This window comes from Oryctolagus cuniculus, chromosome 14 (genome assembly GCF_964237555.1).
Source record: "Oryctolagus cuniculus chromosome 14, mOryCun1.1, whole genome shotgun sequence".
Classification (NCBI taxonomy): domain Eukaryota; kingdom Metazoa; phylum Chordata; class Mammalia; order Lagomorpha; family Leporidae; genus Oryctolagus; species Oryctolagus cuniculus.
Window position 1 is genome coordinate 93,648,206 of NC_091445.1, and position 25,949 is coordinate 93,674,154.

The 25,949-nt window shown below is 54.8% G+C and overlaps 1 protein-coding gene across 3 annotated transcripts; it reads left to right on the plus strand.

Annotated features, from left to right (window-relative positions):
• The first annotated feature begins 56 nt into the window (after positions 1 to 56).
• NSUN2 (NOP2/Sun RNA methyltransferase 2) lies at positions 57 to 25,949 on the plus strand. 3 transcript variants are annotated; one of them, XM_070056855.1, is made up of 19 exons: positions 57 to 219; positions 307 to 464; positions 858 to 962; positions 3,964 to 4,069; positions 6,997 to 7,068; positions 8,362 to 8,446; positions 9,721 to 9,913; positions 12,050 to 12,124; positions 13,675 to 13,805; positions 16,715 to 16,788; positions 17,393 to 17,523; positions 17,874 to 17,970; positions 20,527 to 20,711; positions 21,001 to 21,093; positions 21,770 to 21,905; positions 23,115 to 23,195; positions 23,475 to 23,613; positions 24,880 to 24,919; positions 25,085 to 25,949. In XM_070056855.1, the coding sequence occupies exons 1-19, from the start codon at positions 124 to 126 to the stop codon at positions 25,356 to 25,358; spliced, it is 2,271 nt and encodes a 756-aa protein (XP_069912956.1). In that variant the 5' UTR covers positions 57 to 123; the 3' UTR covers positions 25,359 to 25,949. The 3 variants fall into 3 exon arrangements, with proteins under 3 accessions (XP_069912956.1, XP_069912954.1, XP_069912955.1); XM_070056853.1 differs by having other exon boundaries at positions 58 to 219; positions 6,997 to 7,020; XM_070056854.1 differs by lacking the exon at positions 6,997 to 7,068 and having other exon boundaries at positions 58 to 219.

Consider the following 25,949-nt stretch of genomic DNA (forward strand, 5'->3'; position numbering starts at 1 on the left):
AGCCCCTGCGGCTCCCGGAAGGGGCCAGGCCCCCAGGCGCGGGGGCCTCGGCGGCGGCCGGAATTCGCGGTGGCAGCGGTGGCGGGCCGCTTTCTGCGCGCGGCGTGCGCGGCCGCGTGGGCCATGGGGCGGCGGGCGCGGGGCCGGCGGCTCGCGCAGCCGTCGCGGGCCGAGGCCGGGGCGGACGGCGCCGAGGGCGGCGGGCCGCGCGGCGATGCGGTAGGCGCCGGGCTGGCGGGCGGGCGGGCGCGGGGCCTGCGGGGCCGGCCTGGGAGCCGGGGGTCTGACGCCCCTGCCCCTCCTCAGGGCTGGGAAGGCGGCTACCCCGAGATCGTCAAGGAGAACAAGCTGTTCGAGCACTACTACCAGGAGCTCCGCATCGTGCCCGAGGGCGAGTGGGAGCAGTTCATGGGCGCGCTCAGGCAGCCGCTGCCCGCCACGCTGAGGATCACCGGCTACAAGAGGTGCGGGGGTCCGCCCCGGGGAGTGGGGTCCGCCCCGGGGAGTGGGGTCCGCGGTGGCTCCTGGGCGGCCGGGGGCCGGGGGCCGGGGGCCGGGGGCCGGGCGGCCCGAGCCGCGGGGTAACGTGTCGCGTCTCCGCTCCTCCGCCCCGCGCGTTTGCAGGGGGAGTCGCGAGCGCGGGTGGTGTTGGGCGGGAGGGAAGGCGGTGTGGCCCGCAGCGTGTCACCGTCCAGCGACCCAGCCGGGGCGGGGGCCAGGGGGTCCCTGCAGGCTTGCAGCGTAGCGAGAAGGCGACGACCCAGGCTGGCTCCTCGGCGGGCAGAGCCGGGTTTCGGGTTGGAGGACTCGGGTCGAGAGACGGCGCCGCGCGCGTGTTGACTTGCTCGTTTCGCCAGCCACGCGAAAGAGATCCTGCATTGCCTGAAGAACAAGTATTTCAAGGAGCTGGAGGCGCTGGAGGTGGACGGCCAGAAGGTGGAAGTTCCGCAGCCCCTGAGCTGGTAGGCGGGGGCTGGGTGTGGGGGCTCTGGTCGTGGTGTGGCCGGCAGGGGCAGGATGGGCGCTTCAGATACTCTGTTTCTCTGTTTTAACCCAGGGCTTGTCCTGACGCGTGGTTTGTAGCTCCCTGTACCCGAGTCACCGAGTTTAGTTAATTTTTTCCGTCCATCTAGTCTCTTGTCTAAGTTACAGTTTCATCTATCTGCAGGCCTTGTTTTCTCACATCAGAACTGTGTGTAGGGGGAGAGTCCGTTCTGTCTGGTGGTCAGCGTGCTAGCAATGACACCACGTCCAGCTGGCTCCAGCTACCTGCTAACGCACACCCCGGGCGGCCGGGTGACCGCTCAGGGGCTGGGTTCCTGCCACCTATGCGGGAGACCTGGTCTGAGTTTCCAAGCCCACAGCCATGGCCCTGGCCCTGCCCAGCCACGGTCCTTGAGGGCATTTGGGGAAGCTCTTTCTCTCTCCATGTCCATCTCTCAAAACCAGAAACCTGTCCCCCAGAAAAGGACAGCCCTGCGCTGGCAGTGTCACCGCAGCCGCCTACTGTGTGTCCAGCACAGACTGCACGGCCGCCAGTCTCCCTGCTGTCTGCAGTAGCCAAGCTTGGCGCTCCCGGTGCTGTCGCGGCCCGTGGCTCACGTGGCCAGGCGAGACAGGCCCCGCAGGTTGTGAACTTGAAGAAGGAGTGAGTCGGTCACTTCCCGCCCACGGCAGTGACCCTTCCTCTGTGTCCAGCTCACTCTGGTGGGACGGGCTCAAGTGCACGCTGGAGGCGCCAGCTCGCTGGTGTAGGTCCTTCATTGAGCAGGAACTCTTGTTGCGTGGTTCCCAGAAGAGAAAGGCAGTTGTAAATAGTTGCTGTCAAAGCATGCATTGAGTAAGTTGTGGGGCCCTTTCAAGGTTTCAGATAGTCACGTGCCTGGTGTTACCTTTTTCACACACCTTCATGGGTGGTAAACCACTGGGTAGATTCTCCGGCTTTTCTGTTGCTGGCCATGCGATTTTTCAGTGCCTTTGAGTGCATGGCTAAACACTAAAATCAACCTTCAGTCCAGGCCAAAAGCACATGTCGTAGATGCATTTGTGGGATATAAGAAGAAATCTTCAGTTTTATGGGATAAAAAAGTTAAGTGGTGGTGCTTTAATTACACTTTGCAGTCAGATTTTAAACGCTTGAAGGACACAGCACAGGGAGATGACTCGGGGCTGGGCTGCTGTGGGGTGACCCATAGCAGTTTCACGGTGGGGAGGCCAGTGGGGAAGGGAAGCATTTTTTAGCTGCTGTGGTCATTTCAGTTTTTTAAAAAGAATTATCTAAGAGGCAGGGAACAAGAGCTCCATATCCTGGTTCACTCCCCAAGTGCCTGTGATGGCCGGGGCTGGCCGGGGCTGGCCTGGGCTGGCCTGGGCTGCATGGAGTTGAAACCAGGACCCAGGGACACAGTCCAGGCCTGCCACATAGGTGTCGTAAATTCAGTCATTGAGCCATCGCTGCTGCCTCCCAGGGTCTGCACCAGCAGGGAGCTGCAGTCAGAGCCAGAGCTGGGACTAGGGCCCTGCTACTCTGGAGCTGGGCATGGTCACTGCTAGGGCAGCCGCCCTGCCTGTGGATGGCCTTCCTGAGATGCAGTGGGCTTTGTGGGACTGAGTTTTTGTCCTCCGTGGTAGCCAGGTGGTAGGTGTACCTGCTCTCCAGTGCCTCAGAGATCTGATTGACAGCACTGACGCTGTGCGCTGTTGGAATCAGAGTGCTGTTCAGATGTCTCCATTTCTAGTGTGTTTTGTATGTAATCGCTGCTTCACACAATCACCTGAAAACAGTTGTTCCTGAAACCTTGTGGCGATGGGGTGTGGACCCAGGAGGACATCTCAGCCTGCATCTCCAGGGGACAGGCTTGCTCTCCAGGCATCATCATGGCTGTTTCCTTTCTCCCTCCCTCCCTCCCTCCCTCCCTCCCTCCCTATTTATTTATTTGAGAGGCAGAGAGCGAGAGAGAGGTCTTCCATCTGCTGGTCCACTCCCCAAATGGCCACAGCAGTCAGAGCTGGACTGATTAGGAGCCAGAAGTTTCTTCCGGGTCTCCCATGCGGGTGCAGGGGCCCAAGGACTTGGGGCATCTTCCACTGCTTTCCCAGGCCATAGCAGGGAGCTGGGTCGGATGTGGAGCAGACGGGACTCGGACCGGTGCCCTTAGGGGAGCTGGCAGTGCGAGTGGCGGCTTTCCCTGCTACGCCACAGTGCCTGCCCCATGGCTGTTTTCTTTTGCAGGAGCCAGCAAGCTAGGCAAAAACGCTAGTGTAAATAAGACTTCTATTTTTTTATTGTTCTTTGCAAACTAAGTTAACTTTTTCTTGAAAGAGTTACAAAGAGAGAGAGTTTCCACCTGCTGGTTCATTCTCCTGGATGACCACAATGGCTAGCACTGGGCTCCGCCGAAACCAAAGACAAGGAGTTTCGTCCAGGTCTTCCACTGGGGCCATCCCTGCTGGGTTCCCAGGTGCGTTAGCAGGGAGCTGGATCAGAAGTGAAGCAGCCGGGACTCAAACCGGCACCTGCGTGGGATGCCTGCACTGCAGATAGTGGCTTTACCCACTGTGCCATAGAACCAGCCCCGGATCTGCACTTTTTTTCATAATTTTTTCCTCTGTCCTGTCTTTTTTCCGATGACTTCCACACCAATCGACTTAACATCGTGAGGAGCAGAAAGGGCTTTGCTCTCTCCTCAGCCCTGGCATGTTCTGTCGTGATTTTATAGGAACGTTGCGCCTGTGTGTCCTGGGAGACCCCGGGGCTCTAATCTCAGTAGAACTGTGCTCTTTATGTCCGGGGACACCGTTCAGTGTTTATAACTGTGCCCGAGAGGATTGTGGCTATGAGCATTAGAGCGAAACCAGCTGTTTGATTTGACGCTTGACGCGTATGAGCGACTCGTGTCCACAGAGCGCTCGGTCTCTGTGAGTCTCTGTGACCCATGGAGGTTTTGCTTTCTTTTCGGGCAGGTACCCTGAAGAACTTGCCTGGCATACAAATTTAAGTCGGAAAATCCTGAGAAAGTCCCCACAGTTGGAAAGATTTCATCAGTTTCTCGTCAGCGAAACTGAATCTGTAAGTAGATGTTTTAGACTTGCAGCTCTTTTAAGCATTAAGTGTAGAGATTTATCATAGTTACTGTTCTGATCGTGTGTCACCTCGAATGACAGGCAGGGAAGGCACACCAAGACTAAGTGTGTGTGCACTGTTACTTTGTGACTGTATCTGCTACGTGACCCTCACGCAGGTATCAGTCGGAGTTGTTTGATTTGTATTTCCTCTTCCCCGTGGATTTGGGTGTCCGGAGTTGAGGTGAGGGTGTGTGACGGGCAGGAGACTGCTGCTTGGTCGTCTGCACATGCTGGATGTCTGTGGTGTGTAGTGTGTTTAAGGCCATTATTTTTAACTTTTATTTAATGAATATAAATTTCCGAAGTACAGTTTATGGATTACAATAGCTTCCCCCCATAACTTCCCTCCCACCCGCAACCCTCCCCTCTCCCAGTCCCTCTCCCCTTCCTTTCACATCAAGATTCATTTTCAATTATCCTTATATACAGAAGATCAATTTAGCATATATTATAAAGCCATGTTAACAGAGTACATGGGTTTTGTGTTTGTTTTCTGGGTTTTTTTTCTCTCTCTCTTTTTTTTTTTTTTTTTTTTTTTTTAGTAAAAATACATTTTATTAACAGTGAGACTTTGAAGTCCACCTGTATCCTGTCTTTGTTTCTCTGCATGTGCTCTACCTTTGTAGAAACACAGCACTCGGGGCCCTCGCGTCCTTGTAAGGTGACATCCGCCTCCCGCCCCTGAGTGCAGTCCGGGCACACTCGGGGCCCTCACGTCCTTGTAAGGTGACATCCACCTCCTGCCCCTGACTGTGGTCGGGGCGCACTCGGGGCCCTCGCGTCCTTGTAAGGTGACATCCGCCTCCTGCCCCTGAGAGCGGTCGGGGCGCACTCGGGGCCCTCGCGTGCTTGTAAGGTGACATCCACCTCCCGCCCCTGAGTGCGGTCCGGGCGCTGCCCTTCCCTCTGTGCCCGACTGTCCCCATCCAGAGAGCTCAGCCTCTGCGCAGTCCGTGATCAAGTGAGTGCCGGCGGTGGAGGGCCGTGAGCTTTGCAGGCCCCTCCATTCTCCAGCCTTTTCTGGCGGAGTGTCTGCTTGGTGTCCACTCTAGTGTCCCCAGGTGGTGCGGGCTTTTTCTTCTCTGAACCCGGAGAAGCAGGTGCCTCCGTGTTCCTGCCTGGCACCTCACCTGCGTGGCAGGCAGCCTCCACCTTGCTTGGTTCTGCTCTGTACCTACTCACGGCTGCTTTCTGTGCACATGGGCAGCCTGCTGCCCTGGGCCTGTGCGTGCCTGGCTTTTCCTCCCTGGGCATAACCAGAAGGAAGAGCCAGGTGCTGCCATATATACCCTGTGTGTACTGGGGCTGCGTAGGGAGGTTTCTCTGGCTCAGCCTTTGATCCGGATGGAAACTCAAGGTCAAGTGTGGATCAGTGCAGTTTGAGTGCAGTGGTGAGCTTTGCACTGTGAACAGTCTAGGGTTTGGGAGAAATTGTGTGATTCACAGTGAGTTAAGTTTGAAAGGCCAGGTTTGGGCACCTTGGCATAGGAGATGGGAGGAAGGGTAGGTAGATGTGTGGGAACCCGTCCAGGAGTGCGTGTGCCGGGAGCTCTTGAGATGAATAGTGATACCTGCCCAGTGATTCGAAGCCGGCAGCCACAGAATGTCTGTTACTCAGGTGACTGTCGGCTGGGCTGCGGTAGCCAAGGGCCTCCCACCCCACCCTGGGCAGTGCTTTAGGTGACAGCCTGGAGGGGAGCAGGCGGGCTTCGTGGTCACACTCCAGTCTGAAAGCCTGACTCTGCTTGCCTGGCGAGTGCCTCAAGATGAGACAGCCAGCAGAGGGAGGCCGGCCGGAAGCCCGCGGGGTCAGAGTTAGCAGGTCTCTCTGGGCGGTGTGAGCTCAGGTTCTGAGGATGTGTGAGGGGAAGATGTGTGGTGGCTGCCTGGTTGGCTGCTCAGGTTCACGGGAGCTGCCGCTGTGTGACGTCAGGCTTCTAGGGCGCAGCGGCCGCGTCAGGAGAACCCTGTCTCTGAAGAGATGTGCGTCGGGACCGGCGCCCTGGCCCCTGGGAGGTGAGCGGGTGGTGATGTAGTTCTGGGTATTGGTTGTCAGGAGAAAGAAGGGTCAGTGGCTCGTGTCTATGTCTTCGGAAGGCAGGATGAGGAAGAAGTGGACATGGCTCTTTGAAAATTGCAGGATAAGGCCGGCGCCGCGGCTCACTAGGCTAATCCTCTGCCTTGCGGCGCCGGCACACCGGGTTCTAGTCCCAGTCGGGGTGCCGGATTCTGTCCCGGTTGCTCCTCTTCCAGGCCAGCTGTCTGCTGTGGCCTGGGAGTGCAGTGGAAGATGGCCCAGGTGCTTGGGCCCTGCACCCCATGGGAGACCAGGAAAAGCACCTGGATCCTGTCACCGGATCAGCGTGGTGCACTGGCTGCAGCGCACCGACCGTGGCGGCCATTGGAGGGTGAACCAATGGCAAAAGGAAGACCTTTCTCTCTGTCTCTCTCTCACTGTCCACTTTGCCTGTCAAAAAAAAAAAAAAAAAAGAAAGAAAGAAAATTGCAGGATAAAGAAATAGAAATGAGAATTTTAGTCAAGAGGGCAAAGGTGCCAGGCTTTGGAACTCAGAGGGCACGGCTGCCGTCAGAGGTGCTCAGAGGTGCTTGGCAGCGTCTGGCCGTCTGACTGGCAAGGGGGGCTGAGTGCCGACCCCTTTCCCAGGAGCTCGGGGCCGCACTGGGACTTCCGGTGGCTGGCGGTGAGTTCTGGTGGTGGTCATCCCCAGGGAGCCTGCAGCAGCAACGTTGACCCGGCAGCGTGGGAATCTTGGCTGCTCTGTAGGTGGGCCTCCGCTGCTCTGTGTAGGATTCTGTGCGCTTTCTACGCTGCCTGCCGTCCTCACGGTTGCTGCTGGTTTCTGTCCGCAGGGAAATATCAGTCGCCAGGAAGCGGTGAGCATGATCCCCCCGCTGCTGCTGAGCGTCCAGCCCCATCACAAGGTAGCGTGTGGCGCGGCGTCCGCGCTCGCCAGCCAGCCCGTGGCGTGGCTCAGGCCCTTTGTCTTAAGTTATTAACATGTCGTTCCTTCTTCCCCCTCTGGATAGGGACCTAGACATAGTTTACGTTCTTTTCTGCACTTTGGCCATTTTACTCCTCGGAATTCAGGTAGATATTTTCTTCCCCTTTAAAACTGGCTCGTGCTGTGTGTACTGCACTGATTGTGTCTGTGACCCTGACTGGCTACATGAGGCTGGAGACCGCAGGGAGTGGGGTCACAGCATGACTGAGCTTTCCTGGAACCCATCCTTCTCCCCCACCACCCCGGAAAGGGGTGCTGTCCCTGTGCACTTACCCACTCGTGTGGCCCTGGAAGGGGGTGCTATCCCTGTGTACTTAGCCCACTCGTGTGGCCCTGGAAGGGGGTGCTGTCCCTGTGCACTTACCCACTCGTGTGGCCCTGGACGGGGGTGCTGTCCCTGTGTACTTAGCCCACTCGTGTGGCCCTGGACGGGGGTGCTGTCCCTGTGCACTTACCCACTCGTGTGGCCCTGGACGGGGGTGCTGTCCCTGTGTACTTAGCCCACTCGTGTGGCCCTGGACGGGGGTGCTGTCCCTGTGCACTTACCCACTCGTGTGGCCCTGGAAGGGGGTGCTGTCCCTGTGCACTTACCCACTCGTGTGGCCCTGGAAGGGGGTGCTGTCCCTGTGCACTTACCCACTCGTGTGGCCCTGGACGGGGGTGCTGTCCCTGTGCACTTACCCCACTCGTGTGGCCCTGGACGGGGGTGCTGTCCCTGTGCACTTACCCCACTCGTGTGGCCCTGGACGGGGGTGCTGTCCCTGTGCACTTACCCCACTTGTGTGGCCCTGGAAGGGGGTGCTGTCCCTGTGCACTTAGCCCACTCGTGTGGCCCTGGAAGGGGGTGCTCTCACTGCGTTTTCCCAGGTACGTAGAATGTCCCGGGATTGCAGGCTCAGTAAGTGGCTAGACTACAACCTGAGTGCAGGTAGCTGTGTCCCTGAGCCGTCCTCATGAGAATTCTTGCTCACTTGTCTCTGACATACTATGTTGCAAGCCCTGTGGAGGCCATACCTCTACTGTTGTGTGATTTGCAGGATGCCCAATACAGGATCCCTATAAGGAAATGTGGTATAGGTTCATTTTGTAAGGAATGTATTTAGGCCTTGGCATCAAAATTAGAACACTAGAATGCTTGCAGAAAGAATTCTTCTAGATTAAATGTAGACTATTTGTTCATAAACCATCGCGCATTGTCTTGCTCTGCTGATAGATCTTAGACATGTGTGCAGCACCTGGATCAAAGACCACGCAGCTCATTGAGATGCTCCATGCCGACATGAACGTCCCATTTCCAGGTATTCCTTGGACTTGTCTGGAGGGGGTGCTCCTTTGATGGGTTGTGTCCAGGAGGAGGCCTTGAAGTTCCTGTGTGCTGAGAGAATAGTCGTTTCTGGAAACGGCCATCAGTAACTCTGAAACCCACACGTCTGTGCTTCAAGGGACACTGTGTTTGCTGGCGGCACCGTGCCCTGGCAGACTTAGGCAGAGTAGCTGGGTTTCACAGTTTGAGTTTTCGCTGGTGCTGTCCTCCGTTCTTGTTTCTAATTACTGACTGCTGTACGGGAGGGGTGGGGGAATGCAGCTGTGGCAGCCGCTGTTGGGTTCTTAGCTCGAATGCCACGGCCTACTGGACAGTTGAAGTGACACGCGCTACATCGTGCGTGAGATGGGGCGTCTGCCCAAGCTGGAGGGGTGCAAGGTGTCCGGAAGACGACACTTGTTTCTGCAGTATCACCTCGGCTCCTGTACACAGACTGCTTTAAGAAGTGAAGGTCTGACCATGCGTGGTTCCTAGTGTCAAGTCAGCCTGTACCGTACTTTCTTGCGGGGAGCCACTGCTCTGTTCTGTGTTACAGCGGGCCAGCTTGTGAGCTGTGTGTTCTGAGTCTCTCCTTATGCCCAAGTACTGTCCCAAGGTGATGTTGCTCAGAAGCCTCCTTTTATTCCCGTTTTTAATTTCTCTGAGTTAATAGTAAGGAGCCCGAGTGGTCAGCAGGAGAGGTTCTTGTTTGAGTGATGTTACTGCTTGGAAGAATGATGTCAGTCGTAAATGTTTCCGGGTCTGAGAGGAGCCAGGAGCAGAGACGACACCAGGTGAACCTCCCAGCAGTGATTCTTGGCCTGGAGGACCCAGCTGAGTGTCCCAGGGCGCTCCCGGTGCAGGTGCTCTGGCAGCACCGTGGGAGTCTGCTTCACAGTGTAGGGTGCCCTGCACGTGGCAGGGTTGTGAATACTGGTCAGGTGATTTTCTTGTTTTCTACACCTTTCTCTTGCTCCTTATCCTTCCTTGTCATTATCACTCGTCATAGAAGAGACACTTGGCACCGTAATTGGTACCAAGTGAATGATTGTTAAACAAATGAGCATTGCGGTTTTGAAGTTGCCATGTCTAGAAAATACCCGCTGAGCTGCCGGCTCCTCTGCGTGCCAGGCGCTGTTTCTAGACGGTCTTGAGTTGGGTCTCAAGTTTGGTGGCTGCTGCTTCTCCCTCTGACCTAGACACGAGGCTGTCAGGAGATGACTGCGCGTCGGGCGTGTTTGCTCTGACCCCGCCATCTCGTGTTCCCAGAGGGCTTTGTTATCGCGAATGATGTGGACAACAAGCGCTGCTACCTGCTCGTGCACCAGGCCAAGAGGCTGAGCAGCCCCTGCATCATGGTGGTCAACCACGACGCGTCCAGCATACCCCGGCTGCAGATGGACGTGGACGGCAGGAAGGAGATTCTCTTCTACGACCGTATTCTCTGTGACGTCCCCTGCAGGTACTTGCATTATTTTATTGTATTATTTTTTATTTATTTATTTTTTACAGGCAGAGTTAGTGAGAGAGAGAGAGACAGAGAGAAAAGTCTTCCTTCTGTTGGTTCACCCCCCAAATGGCCGCTACAGCCGGTGCGCTGTGCCAATAAGAAGCCAGGAGCCAGGTGCTTCCTCCTGGTCTGCCATGCGGGTGCAGGGCCCAAGCACTTGGGCCATCCTTCACTGCCTTCCCGGGCCACAGCAGAGAGCTGGACTGGAAGAGGAGCAACTGGGACAGAATCTGGTGCCCTGACCAGGACTAGAACCTGGTGTGCCGGTGCCGCAGGCAGAGGATTAGCCTAGTGAGCCGCGGCACCGGCCAGGTACTTGCATTATTAAGGGGCCATAAAGCCCAGAGTCCACAGAGGAAGTCAGATCCAGTGCAGACTAAACCGAAGCTGCACGCGTAATTTGGCCCCGGGTGTGGAGGAGGAGACACTGCGAGCCTAAGCCACGGGGCAGATGCTGGCCTCTGGATGGATAGAAAACAGCTGCAGAAGTGGTGGTTTTTATAACATTTTCTTAAAATATACAAAGAAAATATCTGAAGGCAATAGAAACTCTAGGCTTACTATTTCAGGATATTATTGCTAGAATGATGTTGTAGTTGTAGTATTTCTGTTCTCTCATTGAGTGTTTATAAAAACATTCCCTGGCATGCCTGGAAACTGAATTTTTCCATAAAGAACAAACACAGCTGAAGGCGTGTGTTCATTTCCCAAAGGCAGGGCATGGATGATGACTCCCAGGGTTAATCCCTTCTGAACAACGCCTGTTTGTTGAGACCAGAGTCTCAAAACCGCCTCCAACTTTTTACCACTAAACATGGTGTTTCAGTAAGATCCTGCACTATGAAAGAATCTTGTTCAGACAGGTGGCAGACTTACTGCGCTCGACAGAGCTCATTTGCAGAAGTGCAGCCGCTACTTGGATTGATCCTATACTTTCTGTATCACTGTCTATTTTTTTCTTTCCTTTTCTCTGAAGGCAGCAGGTAGCACTGAATATGAGTGAATGTTAAAATACCTGGAAACTCTTTAAAGTAAAATAGGTCATGGTCTAAATTCCTGTCTTTCTAGGTTGCAGTTTTCTATTTTTCCCTTGGGTCCCATGGTTTCCAATCTCTGTGCTTTTGATCAGAAATATGATTTATTTCTTATATTCTGAAAAGGAAGTGGTCCTGTGAGCGGTAAGTTGGCAAGCTGAGTGGATTCTTGAAGTTACAGTCAGGTTTCCACCATACAAGACAGCAGGATACAGCAGGGATGGCGTTGAAATGTAGAAATTATATATAAAATATATATATATATATATATATGAAATGTAGATATATATATATCTATATCTATATATCTATATCTATATCTATATATATATATATATGAAATATATATATATATGAAATGTAGAAATTATATATAAAATAACATTTTCCTCCTGTGACCCTTCACCTCAGTCATGTGTGACCAGACCATCAGGGGAGGCCCAGCCTCACAGAACCAGCAGTGGTTACCCCTGGAAAACTGGTGGATAAGATTGGGCATGAATGGGAGGTTAACAACTCAAGTCTTTATTGTAAGATTTACACGGAAGCAATTTCCATTAATGAAAAGGGTTTCTATTAAATAAAAGTAGAATGTCAGAAACATTTAACTGTGATTATCAGAATAGTCTGGTAGACAGTTAAATTGGTGTGGTTGAATTCACTGTGGAAAAGCCTTTGTGAATATAGATTTACCATTATATAAATCTGATTTAAATGCCATTTTTGATTATCTAGGCTTCTTTCTGTTCAAGGTTCTGTGTCTTGTGTCAGAAAGTGAGTATTTGTCCCAAATGGAAGCAAATGAGTAGCTCCTTCAGTGTTCAGTGGAGTTTACTTTTCAAACCTACTTTTCCTTTTTGAAGTGAAAATGCAAATATCATTAAGATGTATAATGGCATCCTTAAAACAGAACTAGGTAGTTGAGTTTTAGTTTGTGAGTTTAGAGTGTTTTCTAACTATTTATAATGTGTTTGTAATTTAGTTTGAATATGATGTGTTTGTTAAACTTTAATATGTACGTACAGCGCTCTAAGTTCTTTGACTTTCTTCCCAGCGGAGATGGCACCATGAGAAAAAACATTGACGTTTGGAAAAAGTGGACCACCTTAAACAGCCTGCAGCTGCACGGGTGAGTGCCACTGTAGGTAGTCACACTGGCAAAGGGATGTTAAATGGTGTCTTTAGTGACAGTTCATGCCATCTTCATGAATGTTTGCTTATCGTTCAGAAGGTATTGTTTTAAGATTTATGTATTTATTTATTTTTTATTTTTTGACAGGCAGAGTGGACAGTGAGAGAGAGACAGAGAGAAAGGTCTTTCTTTGCGGTTGGTTCACCCTCCAATGGCCGCCGCGGCCGGCACACCGCGCTGATCCGATGGCAGGAGCCAGGTACTTATCCTGGTCTCCAGTGGGGTGCAGGGCCCAAGCACTTGGGCCATCCTCCACTGCACTCCCTGGCCACAGCAGAGAGCTGGCCTGGAAGAGGGGCAACCAGGACAGAATCCGGTGCCCCGACCGGGACTAGAACCTGGTGTGCCGGCGCCGCAAGGCGGAGGATTAGCCTAGTGAGTCGCGGCGCCGGCCAAGATTTATGTATTTATTTACTTGAAAGGCTGTTAGAGAGAATTCTTCCATCCTTCAGTTCCCTCCCCGAAGGCTATAAGGGCTGGGGCTGAGCCAAGCCGAAACCTGGAGCTGGAACTCCATCCTAGTCTCCACGTGGCAGGGCCGGGTCTTGGCCATCCTACTTGCTTTCGCAGGCACATTAGCAGAGAGCTGGGTGAGAAGTGACACAGCGGGATGTAAACTGCTCAGAGGGGCGCTGGCGTTGCAGGCAGCCGCTTAGCCCACTGTGCCCCAATGCTCACCCCTATTTTTTAAAGCCTTTCAATAGTAGTGGCCAAAAATGACATGTGTTTCAGATATGTTTATTAAAAATGTCTTTCATAAAAATTTCCTGTAACATTTCAAACATGTATTATTCCATGAAATGATCCTTAATCTCAATGTCTTGCTAATCTTTTTCTTCTCCATTTTGTGTTCTTAGTGTTATTTTGAGCTCTTACAAATGTTATTAGGTTGGTTCTTTGTATGATTGGGAAAGTGCTCGTTAAAGAAGTGAAAGGAGAATCTTGGTGCAGTGGTACCTTCCGTTAGTGTTTGGTGTACTGCAGTGCTGGCCTGTCTGTAAGGCTTTTCAGATACCTGTTTCAGACGTGCTGTTCTCTCATTTAACATAAAGCCTATGCAATCCTAAATGTGCAGCTGAGGGTTATCTAAAGTGTACCACCGAATATTCACCAACGCCAGCGAAGTCCCTGTTACTATCGTTTTTGTGAAACAGAGGCCAGGGTAGGATGAGAATATATGAAAGAATACAAATTTTTCATAGAAAAATCGCCTTTCAGGTATGGAGGATGTTTAATAGTAAAATTCATCTGAATATTGAATGTAGTCCTCAATCAGCTTTGTGACGTGTTGGGAAAGGTTAACAGAACAATGAAAACATTTACAGAAATAGATGATTTTATCTAAAAGTTTACCCTAAATTAACTTAGAACCTTTTGTAAGTGTCATAAGAACTTGTGGTCGATGGGACATAAGAATAGATGCTGACTGAGCTTTGCATGTGATCTGTGCGTGCGTTTGGGCGCACGGTGACCGTGTCATCCCTTAGCTTACAGCTGCGGATCGCAACGCGAGGCGCTGAGCAGCTGGCGGAAGGTGGGAGGATGGTGTATTCCACGTGTTCACTGAACCCCATCGAGGATGAAGCCGTCATCGCGTCACTGTTGGAAAAAAGTGAAGGTAAGCGGATTCGCCGAGGCTTGGAATAAGCGCGTGCTTCTCAGGAATGCTGATGTCCTGTTTGGGGTGTACTCCTGCAGGCCACTTCCTGGGCTTCGCTTGTGTGCTGAACCTATAAGCTTAACCCCTCAAATGAGATGTCCCAGTGAAAAACTTGTTCATGTAATGAATTTGTTGTATCTTGTCCACTAGAATTCGAGGTTTGCAAACGAGGGGAGCTTGGCTCCGCTGTGTCTCTCTGAGTTTGGAAGCTCATGTGAGACTTGCAGTGGTTTAAGCTGTAGGTGTAGTAGAAGGCACGTGGTGGAGTGTACCGACTTCACTGTCTCCAGTGCTGGGCGTGTCGCAGGGTGGGCTTCCGTCACCGCCACGTGTCTCCAGGCCTCTCCGAGCTGAGAGCCGGAGCTCTGCCCCCGTAACCACGAGCTCCGTCTTCCCTGCCCTGGCAGCCACCGTTCTGGCTCTGTCACTGACCGTCCAGGCTGGTGCTCGTGTCACCGCCACGGCTGCCTGCATCCGCCGTGTTGGCGGCAACATACACAGTGCTTGCGGTTCCACCTCGTGTCCACCGGGTTCCACCTTCCGGTTGAGACGTTGCCTCTCGTGCGTCTTTGCAGCCCACGATTGTCCCTGCTCAGACTGAAAGACCTGGAGCCCACTGCTCTGTGGTGGATAAGTAGACACAGTGTCACACCTGGTGTACCGCATGTAGAATGGGAATAAGCAAGAGCAGTCCGGGCGACCGTGGAGTGAGGAGAGCTGCAGTCGGATCAGGCAGTACTGATGTGGCACTGATGGACGTGCCCTTCTCCTGCCTGAACCTCCAGCCGGTTTTCGTCTGTTTAGGAATCTCAGCCCGGCCCGTTTTGTAGTTAGGTTCTTACTGCTGGCTTTTGAATGGGCACATGAGAATTTTACAGATGTCTCTGAGTGTCTAGGCTACAGCACAGCTGGCCGTGTCCCTTTCCAGGTGTTTGTGAGATGGGCAGGGTTTTGAGAGCCCAGGAACTCTACCCTTCATTCCCCCTTTCCCTGGGGGTCTGCAGCCTGGGGCACAGTGGCACCTTGATTACTAGTAGGGGTGACAGTGCGCCTCCAGACACGGATCGGGCTCACCTGCCCACCAGCGGTCACAGAGGTCCGGGTCTGTGGCGTGCGGAAGGTCTGTGTTCTCAGGGCAAACCCTACTGCGAGACTGGGAGAAGGAGCAAAGCAGAGAGAGGAGAGTGGGCCCCAGAGCCCAGGGGTTGCCCAGGGATTAGGAGTGGGGAAGTCCTGGTAGGGGTCAGCCTCTGCAGAGGGCCCCGCAGGGCCAGCTGGTGTTGTGTTTGAGGACATGGTTATTAGGAAGAACGTGTGGACTCTTAGTGAAGTTAGCTGTGTGGATTTCTACCGTGTTTCCTTCCACTCTTGGTGTGTGCTGAAGAGTTGATGGTGTGCATCTAAGTTTCCTGTGGTGCTTTTCTCCTTCTCGCCTGGCAGCCCAGTGTGGCGCAGGTTCTCTTGGCAGATGTCAGTGATCAGCTGCCTGTGTTACCCCGTGGAGTAGCAGGTGGGTTTCCAGGGTGTACCTGTCTCTGCGCGTGGGTGTTTCAGACTGCGTTGTAGGTGCTTCGTCTCAGTCGTGTCAGAGACGTGCACAGGAATGCCTCAGTCCGTAGTGAGCACACCTGCCCTGATCCTGTCGCCACGGTTGCTGCAATGCTGACTGGAAAGCGTTGTCCCCACCAGAGAGTGCTCAGCGCGTAGCTGGAGCAGGGACAGCTGGTAGACCGGCCACGGACAGGAGTCACCCCTGAGGCCAGTTCTGCTGATTCAGAAGGCCCCTGGGACAGCGTCGGAGTGAGGACACCAGTCTCCATGTACCCTAATGACTTCGCGTTGGGTTTCTGAGGAAGGATGTTCAGAAATAATAAAGTCAATGAGATACTCGTGAAAGGTTGCCTCTGTCTCATGTCCGCCTTGGGACTCCTTGGCTTTGTTTTATAATTGTGCCGTTTTTTTGCTTATAGCTTTTTCATGGAGCTTTGTCGGATTGTCCTTTCGCAGGAGGCTGTCAGATTTCTATTCATGAGCTGGGGTGGGAGTCGACTTCGGTTTCCTGTAATGATTCCACCTTAGAGCTTCTTGTAGTGTCATTTGTTGTAGACATGTTAAGTTAGAGTACACGTAAAGTTAGTGTGTTTACGTAACGATTGTCCCGTTTTTAAAATTGAAGCTGATTTATTTTATTTGCATGGTAGAGTGATCTCCCATTTGTTGGTTCACTCCAAATGCCTGTACCAACCAGGACAGGGCCAGGCCAAAGCTAGGAGCCTGGACCTCAATCCAGATCTCAAAGTGGGTGCAGGTCCTAGAGCCATCGCGTGCTCCCTTCCAGGGCGCATGTTGGCAAGAAGCTGGATTGAAGTGGCGTGGCCATGTACTCCACTGTGGGATGTTGGTGGCCAAGTGGCAGCTTAGCCATCCCTCTGTCACATTTTCGGTGTTATTTTTGGTTCTCGGGTGTTGGTTGGACATGAAGTTGTGATGACCCAGATCAGCTACCTGGAGTGTGTCCAGGCGCGGTGAGTCCTGGCTGCACGTGTGTCCGTGTCGCCTGCTCGGCAGAGTTGGTCCTGGACTGTGGTGGACTTCTGCTTAGCAGCTTTACTGAGCAATAGTTGATGTGGTGTAACCTTCACTCCCTGTAAGTGGATCTGGTTCAGCGATTCTCAGTACACTGACCAGGTCAAAGCCCCTCACCACAGTCCAGCCTCAGGCCATTTCCACCCTCCCAGGATGGCCCCTGGTGCTCACTCGCACCTCCTCCCATTCCTGCGCCGCTCTGCTCGTGTTGACGGGTCGCCCCGGGCACGTGTGTGTGGTCCTGTCATGTGACCCTTCCTGTCTGGGTTTCTGCCGTACAGGTGCTCTGGAACTGGCCGATGTGTCTGCTGAGCTGCCAGGACTAAAGTGGATGCCCGGACTAACGCAGTGGAAGGTACGCTTTCTGCGGGAGTGGAATTCAGAGAGCAGGGCAGCTCAGTGGGCCTAGAGCCCGAGAGGGACGTCTGGTTACACAGTGGAGACGTTGGCAGTTAGATTGAATGACAGGTATGATTAAACAGCTGTCTTCCCCGGCGACGGGAGAGTTCTGTCTGCATTTATCCCAGAGTAATAGCTCGATTGTTCTTGTGTCCCTAAGTACGCTTTGCTCTTTTTCTTTTCTTCTCTCTCTCTCTCTCTTTTTTTTTTTTTTTTTTTTTGTTGTTGCTTTTCTTTCTTTGTTTCAAGCTTCATTTCCCACAGGAAACAATTCCCGTTACACTTTTCTAGGCCACAAAAAGTCTGAGACTTGTATTTTACAAAGGAATAGAAGCCGGTACTCGTTGTCCTGGTTTCTAGAATGAAAGTAGTTCATTTGTTTCCAGTAGATTGGTGTGACTTGAAGATGATCTGTAAAGACCATTTCATTTTTATCTCTGCACACAGCCTCCTGTCCTGGAGACACTGGGAGTCGCCGTCGCCCTGCCTGAGGGTGTGGCGCCACTCCCCGTGTCCCCATGTTAGGGCAGTGGGCTGGCAAGGTGCCCTCTCGTTGGCAGGTCATGACGAGAGATGGACAGTGGTTTGCGGACTGGGATGAGGTTCCCCACAGCAGACATACCCAGATCCGCCCCACCATGTTCCCGCCCAAGGACCCAGAGAAGCTGCAGGCCATGCACTTGGAGCGGTGGTGAGCCTGTGGGCCCTCTGGGGGTGGGCAGGGTGGGCTCCTCCAGCCGACTCACGTTGTTGGGATGAGTGAGAGGCAGCGATAACGTTGCCACAGCCCCACCTGTGTGAACTTGCAAGCAAACAAGATGTTCCCGGGAAGTCTGACTGTCGTCGGGTTTCTGGGAGAGAGTGGATTAGAGTGAAGGGTAACTCTGGATACCTGGAATGACCTCATGGCCGTTCCCTGAGTGAGGGCTGCGTGTTCACAATAAGACGAGACTTTCCTCCACGTCCTCTCTCTAGTGTTAGTCTTGATGCTAAACGAATGCGTTTTGCATTGGATAAAGAGTGTAATTATGTGTCTTTTAGCCTTAGAATATTACCGCATCATCAGAATACTGGAGGGTTCTTCGTGGCAGTGTTAGTGAAGAAATCTTCAATGCCGTGGAATAAACGTCAGCCAAAGGTAAGGTTTTTTACCCCAGGATAATATACTAAGCCATCTTTTTTAAGACAAAAAAGGGGGGCCGGTGTCGTGGCATAGCAGATAAAACGCCACCTGTGATGGCAGCATGCCATATGGCTGTTCCAGCTCCCTGCTATGGCCTGGGAAAGCAACAAAGGACGGCCCAAGTGCTGGGGCTCCTGCCACCCACGTGGGAGACCTGGAAGAAGCTGGCTCCTGGCTTCAGCCTGGCCTGGCCCTGGGCCATTGCAGCCATCTGGGGAGTGAACCAGTAGATGGAAGACTTCTCTCTGTCTCTGTTTCTCTGTCTGTAATTCTGCCTTTCAAATAAATAAATCTTTCTCTAAAAAAAAGAACAGGAGTTCAGTGAAAAACGAGGCTGTTTTGGGGGAAGACTTCGGGGTGGAGAGAGCTGAGCCTGGGCAGAGGGGAATTCATTTCCAGGTGAACTTTCCCAGAGTGGTAGCCGTGAGTCTCCCAGGGGTTGAATAGGCCAGAGAGGCAGCCTGGGGCGGGGGTGTTCGTCTGCAGCTCGCATCCAGGTATTTGATGAGAATGAAGAGCTAGGAAGGCCCTGTGCTGTAGCAGGCCCCGTGGGCGGTGCGGTTCAGCTGACTGCAGGTCCCAGGCGCTGCCGTGCCCCTGCCCGTTTGCACTGGCCAGGGCTGGCGCACAGCTAAGGCCTCCCTGTTCCTGCCAGTCCAGCGGCCTGCTGCTTCCTTCCTCTGGCAGGCCGTGAAGCCCCGGGTCACAGGGGCCGTCCTCGACCTGGGGATGTGCCCTGGCAGTGTTGCGCTAGCGCGGGAGCCCGTGCCTGAGTGAAGAGTGTGGCCTGGAATCATTTGCTTCTTTAAGGTCTATGCTTGAACAGTAGGACACGTCGTGCTTAGCCCTCGGAGAAACAGGGAGGGAAGGGCGCCTCAGAACGGAGCAGTTCCTCACTGCACACCTGGTCTGGGCAAAACCCTGCACTCGGGACGCAGCTGTCATGGCTTTCCTATCAGGTTAGAAGGGGTTCCTGGCGCCGGTGTTGTGGTGCAGTGTGCTAAGCCACTGTGGACACTGGTTTGAGTCTGGCTGTTCCACTCTGATCCAGCTCCTGGCCGACAGGCTGGAGAAGCAACGGCAGATGGCTCAGGTATTTGGGCCCCTTCCACCCATGTGGGAGACCCAGTGGCACTCCTGGCTCCCAGCTTTGGCCTGTCCTGGCCGCGGCTGTTGGGGCCATTTGGGGAGTGAACCAGTGGGTGCATCTCTGTCTCTCTGCAACTCTGCTTTTCCAATAAGTAGATAAATCTTTAAAACACAAAGAAAAGGAAGGGTTGGCCGCATAAGTCCCATGTGCTGCCTCACTGTGATTCACCCTACACTCCCGTTCAGTGGCGTCGTAGGAAGAGCAGCCGTGTGTGTCACGTTCTGTAGCGGCCACGTGTTCAGGATAAGGAGGCACTGACTTCCCTGCTGTTGCAGCAACGGCGTGCTTCAGCCTCCAGGAGGGGGCAGAGCTGCCCTGTAATGCGTGTATTTCCGTCGAGATGCACTTGGGGCCACGTTCCCGCCTTGGTGAAGGGCTTCCCTTTTCCCGGTGTGCCTCTGACGTGCCGTCTTGCTCTCTAGAACAGCATGGTGTCATTTGCTCATGCACATGTTGACACTGGCTCCCGTTTCTGTTACTGTGTCGGTTGCTTCTCCACTTGAGCAGTGCGTCTGGGTTGTCTGCCCCGCAGGGTGTGTGGTCCCAGAGACAGGCGGTCTTAACGACCTGGTTGACGTGGTGAGGCAGAGGTAGATGATTGGGGTGGGACAGAGTGCCGTGGAGGCCAGGCTGTTGGAGACGAGCTCCGAGAAGGGAAGCCTGCGCACATCGCTGGCCTCATCCAGGGCTTAGCTTCTGTGTCGTTGCTTCCTCTACATTGAAGTGCACTCGCGAGCGAGCGTGGACTTGCCTCTGCGGGAGTGTCCTCACCGTAACCTTATTTCATGGGGGCCGTGAGGTACTACTGCTGCTCTTGTGACTTGTTAGAATACGTATTTTTTAAAGGTTTCAGTGTAAGTAAAATGTGTTTTTATTCCCAAAGCCCAGCTTAAATCATATTGTTGCCTGATCTAGCAGGTCGCCCCTCACCAGGTGGGCTCTGTCCCTCCTCATCCCGGAGCCGTGGAGCAGAGCTCACGCCCATCCACCTCCGTTATTTTTGCACTGCCGTTTGACCCCGACTCACCTTTTAGGGGCCATGTTCGACTTACTCTTTGTGTGCTTCCCTGTGCCTCTCTCAGAGCAGGTGCATGTCAGCATTTTTAAGCAAAGACAGGTAGGGGCTCTGCTGAGAACCCGGCTGTGGGAGTCAGGGAACATCAGCTTTGACCTCACAGAAACTGCCCGTGAGTGCTGATAATAGTAGTTAGGGCTACCGTGATGCATTTCGGAGTTCTGTGGCCCGTCTCTGTGAAGCTGTAGAAAATAGAGCTGATCTTGTGAACTTGGTATTTTAAGTCTTCTCATAGCAGCGTGAAACAAGCTACTCTTTGTGTCTGAAGGACCCGTTCCCCCCACAGGTGCAGGGTAGGTCTGCGGAGACCAGAGACCCCACGCAGTCCAGCCCTGCAGAGCCTGCAGAAGAGAGACCTGGAGACAGCCCCGACCTGGACGGTCAGTCAGCCTCTGGGACTGAGGATCCGGAAGCCATCCAGGCAGCTGAGAACTCGCGGGACGGCGGGAATAGGAAGGATGGCGTGTGCGGGTAGGGAAAGGTTATTTATGTCTTGGTCCTGATGCCCTCTGTCTTCACAGCCCCCTTGGGCCAAAGGGGGTCCCGAGTGGAGCTGTGGATACAGGATACAGCACACGTGTTAGCCCGCGTGCAGCCAGGGTGCTGTGCTCCATGTTCGGTGGGGGCGGGAGGTCCCTGGGCCAGCGCCCTGTTTGAGGCCGCAGTACACGGACCAGAGTGAGAGGGGCTGGGGAGGGAGAGGTGCTTGCACTGAGCGTTACTGCCCACTCCGGCCTCACTTGTCTCTCTCTCTTCTCAGCCCCCCTCCGTCAAAGAGAATGAAGTTATTTGGGTTTAAAGAAGACCCCTTTGTGTTTATTCCTGAAGACGACCCGTTATTCCCACCTATTGAGTAAGGACTGACCCAGCTTTTAATTCTTGGTTTGAATGGGTTGATGGAAGCAGTTGGGTGCACAGCACTGCACTTTGTGTGCAGTCTGGGCAGCCCGTTCTTACTCAGCTTTTCCGTTTGGGGTGAACTAGTCAAAGGAAAAGGTAATGCTGGCAGAGGTGAGGAACCCAGACCGTGACCCCAGCTGTAGTTGGTTGATGAGGTCCCTGGCGGTCCAGGTCAGTGGCTGAGGCTGTCTAGGTTGGCTCCTGTTAGGAGGTGAGGAGCTGTAGGTCTGGGGAGGGCGTGGGGGGCACGCTAGTGAAGAAGAGCTAGGCAGCACGGAGAGGGAAGGTGTTTGGGGGGATGGGCTCGGTCCTTCTCCCTGGTGCTGTGTGTGTTTGCCAGAGGTCGCTCCTGTTGTCCTCGGGGAAGCTGGAAAGTAGCGTAGGTTTTCTCATCGCCAGGTCACCGTCATCCGAGCAGCAGTTAGGGAAAGGAGCTGCGCTTGTTCCGGCAGGCCCCTGAGCTAGTTGTGCCCCAGGTCAGCGCTGCCTGGGAGCTGGAGGTGAGGGCAGAGTGCCTGTAGGGAGACAGCACCACGGTGCAGGAGTGGAGTCCTGTCGGGGGGAGTAAGGTGCTGAGAAGGTGTAACAGGTCTCGGCCTGAGCGCGCGCGCATGACGCTGTTTTTCCAGGAAGTTCTACGCTCTGGACCCTTCATTCCCCAAGAAGAACCTGCTGACGCGGACCACAGAAGGGAAGAAGAGGCAGCTCTACATGGTCTCCAAGGAGCTGCGCAACGTGCTGCTGAACAACAGCGAGCGCATGAAGGTGCGGCCCGTGGGTGCCTGGGCGGGCACGGCGCTGGGCGCAGGTCCCGGTGCGGTCGGCTCAGGTCCTGCCAGGACCGGGTGGATGGTGGGGGTCCTGTGTCTCACACACACCTGATGGATGGATGGTGGGTGTCCTGTGTCTCACACACACCTGATGGATGGATGGTGGGTGTCCTGTGTCTCACACACACCTGATGGATGGTGCCCTGTCTGTGTCACACACACACACACACACACACACACACACACACACACACACGCCAGGAGAGCGTGCAGCATGAGGAGGCTGGGCTACTCGGTGCCCCGTGCATCCCTGTGCTTAGCCCCAGCACATGTTCTGGACCTGGACCACTCCTGTTCCCTTCTCCATTTGCCTCTCTGCTGTCCAGGCACATTACCCAGTTTGCCTGTCTGGTCGTGGGGCACACCCTGAGGCTCACCCTGTCTGGTCGTGGGGCAGCCCTGAGCTTCACCCTGTCTGGTCATAGGGCATACCCTGAGGCTCACCCTGTCTGGTCATAGGGCACACCCTGAGCTTCACCCTGTCTGTTTATACACCCTGAGGCTCACCCTGTCTGTTTATACACCCTGAGGCTCACCCTGTCTGGTCGTGGGGCAGCCCTGAGGCTCACCCTGTCTGTTTATACACCCTGAGGCTCACCCTGTCTGGTCGTGGGGCAGCCCTAAGGCTCACCCTGCCTGGTCGTGGGGCAGCCCTGAGCTTCACCCTGTCTGGTCATAGGGCACACCCTGAGGCTCACCCTGCCTGGTCATGGGGCACACCCTGAGGCTCACCCTGTCTGTTTATACACCCTGAGGCTCACCCTGTCTGGTCGTGGGGCAGCCCTGAGGCTCACCCTGCCTGGTCGTGGGGCAGCCCTGAGCTTCACCAGGTCAGAGGCACGTTTGGGACAACAGTGATGTTGCGGGTCCTGTCCACTGCTGTGGGTATCTGCTGGGCTGGCGCTGTGGGACACGCGGCAGCTCCCTGCCCTTGATGGCCAGCATGTGTGCTGTTAGCTCCTCCTGTGGCGCTTCAGCAGAGGCCCTCGCTCCCAGGGGCCGGGCAGGCGGCTCTTCCGGCTGCTCCCACTTTCCCTCCCCTCCCTGTGGTAGCTCCGTGCTCAGGCTCCCCCCCCCCCCCCCGGGTTTGTTTACTGATTTCTGTATGCACCTGTGTGTGTTCTGCGTCCGTTTCCACCTGCAGGTCATTAACACGGGGATAAAAGTCTGGTGTCGGAATAACAGCGGTGAAGACTTTGATTGTGCCTTCCGGCTGGCACAGGAGGTGATTCTGGGAAGAAACTGGACTAGCATTCGCCACCAATAAGTGTGACGCTTCCTAGCCAGCCAGTGGGGTCTGAGGGAGGGAGGGAGGGAGGGTGGGGCTGACGCCCGTAGCTGATTGGCTCTCGAAACTCACTCAGTTCCTGGAGGGCAGTGTTGTCCCCCCATGCTCCTGAGGGGGGCAGGTGCTGGGGCTGTGTGAGGGCCCAGCACCTACGCAGACAGCCCTGGGACTGTTGTCACTTAAGGGTGGCGTGTTGACCTGTCTTTATCCCCACAGGGAATATATACACTGTACCCATTTATTAATTCAAGGATTATTAATGTATCCATGGAAGATGTTAAGATACTGTTGACCCAGGAAAATCCATTTTTGAGAAAGCTCAGCAGTGAGACCTACAATCAGGCCAAGGACCTGGGTAAGCTGCGAGGAGCCGGGACGCGTGCCCTGCTGAGACTGACGTGAGATCAGAGCGCCTGCCTCTGCAGGTTCTCGGTGGCGAGCGTCTGCGGGCGGCCCTGCGTGTGCAGGCTCTGCTGGCGGGGCTGGGGGTGCTGGGGCGACTGCTACCACTACCCAGCGGGCGTGTACATCCTGCGGTCATAGTGTGCGGCAGGCTGTGCTGAGGTTACGTGCAACAGTGCCCCTTTAGAAGGGACTCGGGCTTCTGCGGATTTTGGTATCTGTGAAGTGAGACGGGGCCCAGTCCTGAAACCAGTCACTGTGGCTTGCGTTTTACCATGTCGGAGTCTTACCTTGGAGTGCCCAGTAAGTGTTGGAGGGGTGCTAGAGGTGCCTGCTCCCCAGGTCATGGTGGGGTGCCTGGTGCTCTGTGTGGCCTTTGGGGCCGTCCTTGTCTTGGGTCCTCCTGGAGGTGCTGAGCTGAGACCAGCCCTGGTGAGGCCAGCCGCCCCGTGTTGATGCTGACTGCCAGCAGGTGCCCAGGGGAGCGCCAGGTAGAGCAGGTCTCTGGTGCCCGGGCTGGTTGCTGCAGGGTGTGCAGGATGGCGCGTCTCATCTTAGCCAGACGTGTCAACGCGGAGTCTGCTCCTGCCAGCAGGCAGTGAGCGTGAGTGCATGACTTCCACTTGAGACCGCCCTGATGGCACTTCCCTAAGCATAGAAATAACCTGGCCAAGCTGTCCCACGTCGTCTTCCTGACTGACGTGTCCCGTCGCTGAGACGCACACAGCTGTTCTTGCAGTTCCTCGCGTGTTCCTGTGCTGCAGGTGGCTGGCCTGCGGGGAGGGGCTGCGGCCCCGGCCCCTCCGTGTGTCCCAAAGGCTCGGGGAGCCTGTGTGCTTGTCTTGTGTACGCTCTCAGCCTCACTTTGCAGTAGTTGCACTGTGGTTTTGGGCAGTTTTTATGTGTTGTACTATTTCTGGGAGTTGGCTCTGTAACCTACCTAGTTCTGAATTTTGGGAGGTAACTGGTAGCGAGTCCCCAGCCTCCCTCCTGAGAGTGACCTCTAAGTGGCTTCCCTGGGTCACCCCGTGCCATTGACCTCAGTCTGTCCACAGTATCCGACTGTGTGGGGGACGTGGCTTCTGTGTCGCGATCCTTGAGACCTGGAGGGGGTTACCCATGGTTCGCCTTGCTCAAACTAATGCAGCCCCGGTGTTAGTTGCACAGACACGCCCACCGCCTGGAGAGCTTGACCAAACGTGTGTTGTTTGTCTTGCAGCAAAGGGGAGCGTCGTGCTGAAGTACGAGCCGGACCCTGCGTAAGTACCTGCCCTGCCTGCGGCCTTGGCGCTCCCAGAGGCCTTCCATGAGCGAGCGTGGTGTCCGTGCCTGCTCCTGTGCTGTGGAGTGCGGCACCTGGACACGTGGGCCAGGCTGCAGGTGGGGCACAGTCATCACTCACCGGAAGCTCTGTTCACTTGCAGGAAGCCAGAGGCCCTGCAGTGCCCCATCGTGTTATGCGGATGGCGGGGAAAGACCTCTATTCGGACTTTCGTGCCCAAGAATGAGCGGCTTCATTATCTCCGGATGATGGGGCTGGAGGTGCTGGGAGAAAAGAAGAAAGAAGGGGTCGCGCGGACGGACGAGAGCGCAGCCGGCGCCCAGCAGCCGGAGGACGAGGCGAGTGAGGAGCAGAGGACGGGAGAGGTGGACAGCCCAGCAGCCTGCGACCCGGCAGGGCCCGAGCCACCCCGGTGAGGCGACCCAAGGTGGACGCCCATGTGACCTGGCGTCCACCCTGGCCTCTGTTGTCCCAGCTCCGGGAGCGCCTCTGACCAGAAGGACCTGGTTGGGAACCCGGAAGCTGCTGGGCTGAGGGCGCCGCGGGAGGAGGTGTCCCGCTTCCGGGCTCACAGGAGAGGGCTCTTCCGGCGTCTTAGAAGTGGCTCCCGGGACAAAGCTGTGCCTGCTGTTTCCATGTCGGGGTTTCTGTCACCTCCCAGCTCCTCCGCCAGGGAGGAAGACTTCCCTGGGCAGGGATGTCCGTCCCTCTGCTACCCCCGTACTGCTCTTGCGGTCCAGAGTCGTTAAGTTATTTATAGAGTCGATAGCTCAGCTCGGGGCGAGTTCTCGGACCCGTGTGAGCGTCCATGCTTGCGCTGAGCCGCTCGCTCTGGCTCCGCAGGCGGAGGGGTTCCGGCAGGCCTCCGTGACTACTGTGCCTTCTCAGAGCAGGAGCTGTCGGAAGCGCCGACGCTGGGAGAGGGGGTTTGGGGGGTGCTTCGCAGTTTTTATTTTTAAATGGGGTTTGGGATCCTAAGAGTGTTTAAATAAAGAGTTATTACTGAT

What these genes read in the sequence shown, in the direction of transcription:
- NSUN2 (XM_070056855.1), top strand. Translation starts at nt 124, where the DNA reads ATGGGGCGGCGGGCGCGGGGCCGGCGGCTCGCGCAGCCGTCGCGGGCC. An exon ending in CATGAACGTCCCATTTCCAG is followed by an intron (nt 8,447 to 9,720) that starts GTATTCCTTGGA and finishes TCGTGTTCCCAG; the next exon opens with AGGGCTTTGTTATCGCGAAT. An exon ending in AGGAAGGATGGCGTGTGCGG is followed by an intron (nt 20,712 to 21,000) that starts GTAGGGAAAGGT and finishes CTCTCTTCTCAG; the next exon opens with CCCCCCTCCGTCAAAGAGAA.